Source organism: Ursus maritimus, unplaced genomic scaffold (assembly GCF_017311325.1).
Source record: "Ursus maritimus isolate PB19 unplaced genomic scaffold, ASM1731132v1 scaffold_29, whole genome shotgun sequence".
NCBI classification, from domain to species: Eukaryota; Metazoa; Chordata; class Mammalia; order Carnivora; family Ursidae; genus Ursus; species Ursus maritimus.
Window position 1 is genome coordinate 2,633,434 of NW_024425452.1, and position 11,161 is coordinate 2,644,594.

The following is an 11,161-nucleotide window of genomic DNA, read 5'->3' on the forward strand; positions in this document are numbered from 1 at the left end:
TCTAGGTCTTTTGTCATTTTTTTGGCTATTCAATTCAGTTATTGCATCAGCCCCTCTTAGGGGCTTTTTTTTTTTTTCCCTTAAGCTGTTTGTGTGTGTTTTATGTTTTATAATGTTTTCTCCCCAAAGTCAGTTATCCCTAGGCTTGAAGCATCTGGTGATGAGTTGCAAGTTTTTGCTGTTTTTAAAAATAACTTACGAGGAATTGTTTCTATTATTCATCAGTTTGTATTTTTTTCATCTGTTGTTATTGATTTGAGGATTGGAATACTCATTTTGCTGTCTTTAGCCAGAGTGCTTTCTCCAAACAGCTGATTGTTTTAAAAAAATGACCCTTTTTTGGTTATTTTCCCTAAAACATAAAGGAACAAATCGCTAGTAGTGATTTGCAGTTAAGAGATTAAGTAAAAGAATCAAATTGCCCTGTTAGAAAATTTATGTATTTTTTTAAATTTTATTTATTTATTCAAGAGAGAGAAAGAGAGAAGGAGTGGTGGGGAGGGGCAGAGGGAGAGGGGCTGAGCAGGAAGCCCCATGTGGGACTCGATCCCAGGACCCTGGGATCATGACCTAAGCCAAAGGCAGATGCTTAACTGAGCCGCCCAAGCGCCCCTAGAAAGTTTATATTTTAAGTAGGAAAATGAGGTTTATAAGGAGTCTAGGAAGTATTGTGGTTTAATTCTAACTCAGCAGCTGGCCTGCCTTCCACTTCCCCCTCTGTCCATGGCTCCCCTTCACCTTGTAACTCCAGGCCAGACCTTGTTACGTCTGAGTAATATTTGAGCGATTTGTTCATGGCTGCAGGATTTGGTCTCCACTACAAGATAGTCTTCCCCTCCAACGTTTTTTTCCAGCCACGTGTGCTAACGGAGGTGGCTAAGAGGAGAACTTTTGATGGCAGGAGCTGATCTGTCTTCACAAGGAGGCAGTGGGCACTGTGGATGGCCCTGTCCCCACACCTGTCCCCAGCAGCCTTGAGTCCAGGAGGGAACGCTTGTTCCCTCAAGCCAGTGGTTCTTCCAAGCCTGCTCTCTCAGTCTGCATCTTTTGTGTTCCAGGTTGAGGCCTAAAGCCTGCAGCATCCCTTTCGAAGACTCTTCCCTCCCTGGAGAGAAGGGTTGGTTTCCAGAAACAGCTGTTGGTCAGACAGGTGGAGAAGGAAAGGAAAGAAAGAAAGGCTGGGGGAGGGGCACTTCGCCGATGGTGTCTGCTTCTCACTCCTGGGCCCTGCCTTGTGCCCTGGCCCCGGGGGGACAGCCAGGCCACAGTGTGTGCTGTCCAACGGGGTCTCCTGGAGGCTGCCCCGGGGCCCGTTTGTTTCCTGCATATGTGTTAGGCATCGCCGCGTGTCACCAGCTGTGTGGCAAATGCAGCCCGCTGCCTCGGGCCCTGAGTGGCTCGTGCTTTCCACATCACACATAGCAAAGCGATTTCCTCACATTCCCCACTCTTGTCTGCTCCGGGAAGTGGTTTGCAGAGCGCTTCTAAATATAAAAGTCTGAGACCGACTCTTTCGCTTATCCCTTTGAAACCAGCTGAAGTCCAGCCTCTTCAGTGACTTTCTGGGTTTACCGGGGAGAAGGGAGGGAGGCAGGAGAAGCAGGGGTCTGTGTGTGTTCCACCAGACTCCAAGGATGCCCAGCAGGCAGAGTGGCACCAGGGGCGGTGTTAGAGGCCAGGGGGTACGCAGGGAGGAGGGTGCAGGAGTAAGGACCAGGCTTCAAACTGTGGACGGCTAGGTTCGGCCACTTACTTGTTTAAAAAAAATCCACTTGCTGGGGGCGCCTGGGTGGCACAGCGGTTAAGCGTCTGCCTTCGGCTTGGGGCGTGGTCCCGGCGTTATGGGATCGAGCCCCACATCAGGCTCCTCTGCTATGAGCCTGCTTCTTCCTCTCCCACTCCCCCTGCTTGTGTTCCCTCTCTCGCTGGCTGTCTCTATCTGTGTCAAATAAATAAATAAAATCTTTAAAAAAAAAAAAATCCACTTGCTTCTTCCTTCCCTGGACCTAAAAGCGTGTTCATCTACTGGGAGGACAGCAGGAGGTAGGAGATGGCCACAGGGAAGGACCTGCAAAACACAGCGATAAATGGAACAAAGTAAGAAGCAGAGTGAGAGATGATGCAAGACCACTTAGAGAAGGTAAAAGTACCCGCCCTGGAAACAGCAATCACATTTGCGCAGAGCACACGCAGAGAAAAATTCACATTAAACGCAATAGAAGGGTTGGGGGAGGGTGCGGATCAAAGGCAATAAGTGAAAGGAGAGAAGTAGCCAGCACGGCATCCTGGAAAGAGCGCAGGCAGACAGAGACGGACAGATGCAGGGGCACTTCCAGACCCTGCCATTTACTGCGAGAGCTTTGATCCACTTGCCTCCTCAGGAAAATGAGCTGACCTGTGTCGCGGGTTCTTTAGGTTAGAAATAATGAGCCCGTGCCTGGGGCCGGCAAGAAGCCGGCAGTCAGAAGAGCGAAGGCAGTGCCGTCTAATGGAGCTTCCTGTGGGGACAGAATGGTTTTATATCTGCACTGTTCGATGCGGTGGCCTTGAGCTGGGTGTAGCTCCTGAGCACTTGAAATGTGCCTATTGCTATGGAGGAGATTAATGTTCAATATTGTTTCATTTTAATTAAGTTACATTTCAGGAGCCCCATGTGGCTAGTGGTTACCATATTGGGCAGAGCAGGTCTAAGGGATAGTTCAACTTCTTTACAGATCAGGGAGGATTTTCTTTTTCTTTTTTCTTTTCTTTTCTTTCCTTTCTTTTTTTTTTTTAAGATTTTATGTATTTATTTGAGAGAGAGAGAGAGCACAAGTAGGGGGAGCTGCAGAGAGAGAGGGAGAGGCAGAGTCCCCGTTGAGCAGGGAGCCTGATGTGGGGCTCAATCCCAGGACCCTGGGATCGTGACCTGAGCCGAAGGCAGACACTTAACCAACTGAGCCCCCCGGGTGCCCCAGGATTTTGTTCACTGAAGTAGAGGCCGCTCCATGTGAAGGACAGGGGATCGTGTTCTCTCTTCCACAGGGAATTTGGGGTGAAGTGCTGTGGCCACTCTGGTTAGGTCAGAGATCTGTGTTCACTGCCTTAAGCCTCCCAGGGAAGAGGCAGAGATAGGTAAAAAGCGCTCAGAAAGCAGAGTCTCAGAGAGTTTTCTGAGCCTGCCTTGAAAATTGATAAAGTCAGTCCAGGTCTCACCAGTTGCAAGGTGGTGGTCCCCAGACTGTCTTTTGGTTTGCTCCCCGCCTCCCCAGGAAAGACCATAGGATGCTCCTTAGGGTCACCTGGTGCTGTTCTCACTGTGGGTCCCTGGAACCCTCACCACTGCACCTGAGACTCTGATGAGTGGTTGTGGAGCCTGCAGCCAGAGGCGGGGCTCTCTGTCCCCTCTGGAGCCCTGAGTGCCTGACTGAGCACCCGTGAGGTCTTCCTGGGACTGAGCTCCGGCTCATTTCTCGGTGCCCCGGTCCAGCAGCTCTGTCGCCTTGCCCACAGCGTATATTATTTCCGCAGGCCTCTGACTGGTGTCTTTAGGACACAGCTGGCTGCTCTCTGTCCTCTCTCCTTGGGGCTGAGAATGGATCTGTCCCCAGACACACAGGGTGGTGAGAACTCCTGGTTATCCCTGGCAGTTCTGTTCCAGCCCCGCCCCCCCCCGCCCCATTCACCAGGCCTTTGGACTCCCCAGGGATTACCTTACCCAAGGGCATTGTAATCTGGGGTCCATGGTTCCCTAGCACTTCTGGGTGTTGTTGTTGTTGTTGTTGTTGTTTTTACTTCCCTGAAAAATATGCAGACTTCTGTACGTCTGTACCTAATAGGTATTTCATTTGGATATTGTTGACTATCCTAGGAATCTGAAAAAAAAGAGTCACTAAAATTGGTCCCAAGGCTGCCATTTTCCAGGAGAGGAAACTGAGACCCAGAGAAGAAAATCAAGCTGGCCAAGATAGGATAAAGGTAGCCCTCGGACAAGATCTCAGGTCAGACAGACTCTTCAGTGACTTCATTCCCCCGTAAATGCTAGTGGGGTATTTACGGTGCCCAGGCACTCTGAGGGGCACAGCCGTATCCTCTTGGGCACAAATGTCTGCCTTCTCTTCAGGCTTACAGCCTAGCTTGGGGGTGCAGCTCTCAGTCACAGCACAGACGGGACTATCAGGGTCATCACAGGCAGTGAGCTTTCAGTGCAAGTGTGTGGCCAAGGCAGAGGCACGGTCTCCTGGCGAGGCAGGATGTAAGCTCAGCTGTTGGAATGGGAGCGGCTTGTCAGAAAGTGGGCTGGGTCCCTGTTTGCAACCCCCAGCTACCTCCAACCCACACACCTGCCATTTACAGCATTGCCCTTAATCCTCCTGTGCTGAGCCCTTTACCGCTGGGCTTTGAGGGGGGGTGCGCGGGGGGTTGGTGGCTAGGGTCGGGGAGGGGACTCTGGGGACCGAGCCCTTTGTTTCTGTAGCTGCCTTTGAGGCTCTTTGCCGCTAATCCGGTGCTGGGTCTTGGGGACTGTCCCGTTACATCCTCTTGCTTATTTAATTTTATAGATAATAAATCTGCATGGGAAGCAGTAGTGATTGGCTCGGGTCACTCTGCTTGTTAGCGGTTGTGTGGGGACTAGAACCCAGGTTTCCCCCCTGCCGTGTTCCTTCGGCTGATCACACCACCTCAGGTGGCCGGGAGTTTAATTCATTGCTGCTTCCCTGAAGACATCACAGCCATTTAAGGGTTACTAAGGGTGAGAGACATGTCCCAGGTATGGCCCTCCCAGCCCCAGCAGAAGACAGGTTGGCTCTGGGGACTAACAGTGTGGCCTCTGGCTGGGGAGCATCTTAGACCTCATTTGCTGTCGTATTTGTCCCTCTGGCTTGGATGGCACGTGATGCCGGACGCAGGGACCTGCTCCCGCCCTCCCCCCTCCGGGGCCTCCCAGGAGCAGGCGGGACAGGTTTGAGTTGTGGTTTTCATCTAAGGTAGACGAGTCTGCCCGCTAGGTTGTTTCTGCCCTAATCTCTGGTGATTTTGTTCTGTTCCTCTACTCCGGATGTGGGAGCCTCTCCAGACATTTACAGTGAAATCCCAGGACGGGAAAACCCGGCCGGGTCCCTGGCTCTGCTCCCTCCTGCGCTGCTCAGAGCAAGGACTGTGACGGCTTGCAGAGGGCTGTGGGGCTCCCGTCTGTGAACCTGGGGCTTTTCATAGACTCTGGAAAGACAGAAGGGGGTAGAAATTTTGTGCTCTGCCTCTGGGTCTTACAGTTTGCTGCGGTTGATTTTCAGTGACCCCCCTGAATCCTTATGTTCTGGGCTTATCATCAGAGAGTCCGGGTTGCCGGTGTTAAAACCACATACACTATCTTGGTGGTATATACTGGGTGGTAGAGAAGAACATTCCAGTTGCCCAGATTCGCAAATATCACTGTAGCATTTGTGTTTCTGCTGACCTGGGTGAGGGGTGGGGTAACTGAACTTGCTGCTCACCCATTTGACTTATTCCTGCAGCAATTGACATTTGTTCCTTAACAAAGTGACAAACGTGTATGAGCCACGGACCTTTGGAGTGGCTCAAGGGCAGGAGAAAGTTACGCCAGTTAAATCCCAGAAGGGCAAGGGTCTGCAGTCCTGTGTGTTGACCCCTTGGGGAGGACGTGTGATGCAAGGACCCTGATGCCCCTGGGGCCTCTTGCTTGGCGCCCTTAGAGTTTTTGGTTGGAGGGGACTTGGGAGGAGGGCTGTCCTCATGTGGGTGAGCGGGCCTGGGGCTGCTGTGTTTCCTGGACCACGTGTGCCTCTTGGGTTGAGGGCTGCCTCTCCTGGCCCGTGTCCTGATACCGTTGCCCAGACAAGGCACAGGGTGTTATCAAACCTCTCCCTCGGGGGTTTGTGTGCCTTGACAGGAGCCATCTCAGCCTGGGCTCTGGGGGCCACCTGAAAGTCGGGATGTCCCCCACAGGGAGCCAGACTCTGGAACCAGAGACTGAGTCTTAGCTGTGGAGGAGGTGGTCACGTATGTGGTCACACACTGCTGTGTAAAATGCCCACGCCAGGGCCAGCCAACCAGCGTCTTGGTGGCTCAGCCTGGTCCTGAGGCACATGTCTGAAAGATGGCGTTTCCTTTAGTAAAAGGGAGAGAACATAGATCGAATCAACGGGTCGGGTTTGGCAGGTTCCTGGGCCTGCACAGGTTCTGGGGTGTTTTTCCTCGAGTAGGAGGACCAGCCCCCCTGTGAGATGGGTAGTGAAGTGGCCCAGATGGATGCTTGGACCAAAGTAGCTGAAATTACTTCAGAGCAGAAAAACTTCCTGCTGCTCTCTGCTCTCCATGAAATCATGTTTACACGTGTGTGTGTGCATACATGCACACGTAGACACACATGGGTCTGCTGGGCCTGGAGCCCAGAGAGCAGCACGGAGAGCGGGCAGCGGACCAGACGCTTGCTGGGGGGTGGGGGGGCGGGGAGCGGAGTTGGTCCACTGCCCATACAGCCTTTCTCAGGGGGCTGGGGCCAAGGCGCAGGCAGAGAGCGTCTGCATATAGATGGCTGTTGGGGAGCCGAGGAAGTGGCTCGGAAAATGTCCTTATTGGGTATTTGCAGCTCCAGTTTTGTTGGGGTTGGCACCTGGTTTGGCCAGATGGTTCCGCCTGCCTGTCATTGTGGGGGGACTACTTGAGCCCTCTGTGCCCCCGCGGGGCAGCCCCGTGTGAACCCACTTAGCCTCAGACGGCCTCAGGGTAGGGGCGGGGTCCCCACTGCATGGTGACAGCAAGGGTGCAGAGAGGCCAGGGGCAGCACCGTTGGGCAGCACCGTTGGGCAGCACTGAAGCGGTTGCATGGAGTGGGCTGCCTCAGGCGGCACACCAGCCTCGTGTTCTGGGAGGACCTGCGTGTAGGAGGCATGGCGCTTGGTGGGGTCGGACCGTGAACGAGGGGGCAGCTTTGGGAAGCCCAGGACCATCGGAGAAGGCCTTCCCCAGACCACAGCCCTGGGGGCATCCTCAAGTCAGCGGTGGTACAGGGACAGGAACGTGCTGGTGACGACACCACGTTGGGGTACGTACCACCTCAGTGCCCACAAGCCTTCCATTTCTGTCATTGCTGTCCTCCACATCCTGTTGTTGGGACCCGCCGAAGCTTCTGAAGAGTTCCTCCCTGCCCAGCCCCTCCTTTCCTGGAGTCTGGCATTTCTGCGAAGGGACTCCTCAGTCTGCCCCTGCGCCTTCTGCCCATTTTCGCCCCTAAGCAACACAACAGACCGAGTTCTCCTGCCATTGGCGCACACTGGGCACGCCTCTGGTCGCCTTCTCGGCAAATGTGGGCCCCACGGCCCTAGGCCAGCCTCCCGATGGTGGCTCGGAGCAGGGGCTGGGGGCTTGGAGAAGGCCCGGTGGCTGTTCTCCCTGCCTTTTGTAACATGTAAAGTCTGCCCCAGCCAAGCACTAACCAGGACCTGCTGTGAGCTGACGTCAGGACAGAGGGCCCCGCAGGGCCCGCTCTGATGTTTCCCAGGCCCTGTGGTGGGGGCGCGGGAGGCTCTGAGTGGCAGTCTGGGAATGCAGCGTCTCTCCCCACAGCTACAGAGCAGCGCTCGCCCCGGGAGGGGACGCCGGAGGCTGAGCCGGGGTCCCTCTGAGTCATGCCATCTCTTCTTCCAGCTCAGATTTCTGTGGCCCGTGGTCTGTGGTTCCTGCAAGCCTGCGGCCCCTTTCCCTCCATGCCACCCCCACCTGATCATTGCCCTCAGAGTTATCTGTTGCGGAGGCTCCTGCCCATCCAGGGTCTGGGGGGGGTCCTGGGCTTCTGGAGGGGGAGCTTCCTAATGGTCTTAAAATGCGAGTCCTTGGGCAGGCCGGGTGACAGTGGAGGTAGGAACAGTAGCTACCGTTCACTGGGTTAGCTCTGTCCAAGTCTCTTCACACGAGTTTCGGCGTGTGTGACTCATGACAACCTCATGAGAGAGGCAGAGGGAGCCGAGGCAGAGACCGTCTGCATTCCTTGCCCAAGGTCAAACCCCAAGCATGAGGGGCAGGAGTTGAACCCGACCTGTCTGATTCCACACCCTTAACTAAGGTTTCTCTGCACGGGCGAGACTCCTGGCTCCCTGGGTCTGGAGAAGCTGAGTGGGAAGTGAGGTGGTTGACCTACACTTTGACGGCAGGCGATCTCTCTTTGGCCTTTCACAAGCATCGTGGAGTTGGGGATCGAGGGTCCCAAGAACTTGGTGAGTCTCATTTGCAGAGACCCGCTGGGGCATCAGCCTGAGTCTGCCCAGCTGTGTCATGAGAGGTGGTCGGGAAGTGTTCCAGACGCCTCCACGTTCACCAGCTCTTGCCCCATACTTCCTGAAGGTTACCTCAGTCAGCCAGTTAGCCCAGCGCCTTTGTGTGTCTGGCATTGTCTGTAGGGGGTGTGTCTCTCTCTCTCCCTGGGCACGGGGACTGAGCCCCATTGTGGGATCAGCCGTTTCCAGGTTGGTTTTGAGTTCGTGGGTGGATCTGGGAAGAGCATGGGGCTAGGAGTTGGCTTCTTTGGGTCATGGTCAAATGAGCTGTTTGATTTTGGGCAAATCCCTTAATTTCCCAGGACCTCAGTTTACCTCTCTGTTCTACAAAGGGGTTTGTACCGAGTTGCCCTGTGGGGACAGTCACATTCCTGTGTGGTGATTGGAAGTGAGTGGGATGTTTGAGATGTCAGGGTGATTGGGGCTGTGCTTGGCAGCGCCCCGAGGACAGATTTGTTAACCCGCACAGTGGGTGGGATAGCCCAGCATCGACGGCATTGGTCCCACCTGGAGAGCCGGCAGTGCCCCGTTGAGAAGTAATGGGGGTGGCTCTGGGCCCCTTCTGGCTCCGTGACTGTCTTGTGCGCTGGCACCTCTGAGAATGTTGGGAGATGGACCCACACTAAAGGTAGCCCCTCATCTGGACCTCACTCGGAGAGATCCTGGACTTGTCTTGATGCTGACTTTATGAGGAGACTGGCTCTTAGGCCCTAAAGTACCAAACTCCACCGTCAGGGGCTTGAACAGCACTCTTTGGGCCGAGGTTAGCCTCCATCGGTTTGGGAGGGGATGGCAGGACCCCCTTAGCCTCCTCTTGCCCTTACCAGGCCCAGTTTGGTCAGAGGCAGAGCCTGCGTCTGCAGGTAGCAGACCCAGGAGGCCGATTTCTTCTTCCCGGAGGGGCTGCATGTCCTCTCCTGTGTCACCCACCCCTGGCAGGCGGGCCAGTGTTCCTGGCCCAGCGGTTCGGGGCCTCTGCAGGGCGCCCACATGGGCCAGGAACAAAGCCCAGTGTGTTACTCCTGCTGTCACCATGCCACCTGCCCAGCCCTGCCCTCCGCCTCCTCAACCCATCTGCTGCTCAGTATAGGTTTCTCGCTTTCCCTTTGTTCCCACTGGCTATGGTCCCACCCTTGGCTGCAGGGCCCCCCTTCTCTGTGGGTGCCCCTCCGGCCCCAGCCGGAGCCGGACGGTTGGGGTACAGGAGGCGGAATGCTCACCTCTCAACTTCGCCCAGAAAAGCCAGCCTTGGCCAGACATACTCTTAGCGATAGAGGGTAGGACGTGGGGGTGGCGCTGGCCTGTCTTTGGCAATAGCCGCAGATCTAGAGAATTTCAGCTTCCCCTGTGATGGGGTGGGTTTTTCCAGAGAATTCCCCGGGGGATGCTGGGCTGCAGAGCGTCTGCGGGTGGACCCTCAGTGGGGCTGAGTATGAGTAATCCTTCCAAGATGCCCTGTGGATCATGACTTAGGGTCAACATTCATTCTGGTTTCTGAAGATTGGTGGGGAGGGGGGCTGCCTGCTAATGTCTCCGGCTCCTCAGCCCAGCATCGGGACCCACGGGTCTGAGCCTCCTGGTGTCCCCACCCCTTGGGACTTCCTCTCTTGTCTGGGCTCTGGAGGCACTGACTGCAGGCACTGTTTACGGGCCATGAGCCTTGCCGTGTTCTGTGTAATCGCCCTGTGCCCCCTACCGACCGGTGCGCGCTGCGTCTCTGTAGACTACAGAGCGCCCAGCACAGTTGAAGAGTTTCTCAGGGGACACTTGGCAGTGTGGTCTCTCGATCCTTCTCTCCTGCACTTCCTGGACCCCTCCTGTGCGCAGAGCCCCTTTCCTCCTCCTGTGCACGGGGTGGTGGGTGACCTGCGTGAGGTTGGTGGCTGTAGCTCTTCCTGACGGTGCCTCTCCCCTGTCCCCATCTGCAGGTGCCCAGGCAGCCATTGTCTTCATCAAGGAGCCGTCCTCCCAGGATGCACTGCAGGGGCGCCGGGCGCTGCTCCGCTGTGAGGTCGAGGCTCCAGGCCCGGTACATGTGTACTGGCTGCTGGACGGGACCCCCGTCCAGGACACCGAGAGGCGTTTCGCCCAGGGCAGCAGCCTGAGCTTTGCCGCCGTGGACCGGCTGCAGGACTCCGGAGCCTTCCAGTGCGTGGCTCGGGACAACGCCACCGGAGAGGAGGCCCACAGTGCCAACGCCTCCTTCAACATCAAATGTGAGAGCCGGGGGGCTGTGCTCGCTCCTTGCTAGTCCCTCAGTTACTGAGCCCCGTGGGACCCCTCCTTTCCCTCAGCTTCTCCCATTTCCAGCTGAATGCACTTGCGGTCCGTTCTTTTCTGTGTGTGTGGAGAAGAGAAGTTTTCTTTTTTCTTTTTCTTTTTTTTAACTGTTTTTTTTTTATTTTAATGTTTTTTTATTATATTACGTTAGTCACCATGCAGTACATCCCTGGTTTCTGATGCAAAGTTCGATGATTCATTAGTTGCGTATGACACCCAGTGCACCATGCAATATGTGCCCTCCTTACTACCCATCACCGGTCTATCCCATTCCCCCACCCCCCTCCCCTCTGAAGCCCTCAGTTTGTTTCTCAGAGTCCATAGTCTCTCATGCTTCATTCCCCCTTCTGATTACCCCCCTTTCTTTATCCCTTTCTTCCCCTACCGATCTTCCTAGTTCTTATGTTCCATAGATGAGAGAAATCATATGATAATTGTCTTTCTAGAAATTTTATTTTTTCTGAAAGATTTTTTTTCCCCTTCAAGTCTAGGACCCTTGACCTGTTCGATGCTTTTGCAGGTGGCAAGGGCAGCGAGGCAGCGTGGCTGAGCGTCAGGGTTGACCTGCCATGGACTGGGTGGACAGTCTGTTTCTGCCCCCCCCCCCC

General features: G+C 55.0%; 1 protein-coding gene across 1 annotated transcript in view; it reads left to right on the forward strand.

Annotated features, from left to right (window-relative positions):
- Nucleotides 1–11,161, forward strand: part of PTK7 (protein tyrosine kinase 7 (inactive)) — a 62,437-nt gene that overhangs the window by 28,202 nt on the left and 23,074 nt on the right. Inside the window, exon 4 of the mRNA XM_040643437.1 lies at nt 9,997–10,489. Within this exon, the coding sequence (XP_040499371.1) occupies nt 9,997–10,489 (493 nt within the window). The remainder of the gene's footprint in view (nt 1–9,996; nt 10,490–11,161) is intronic.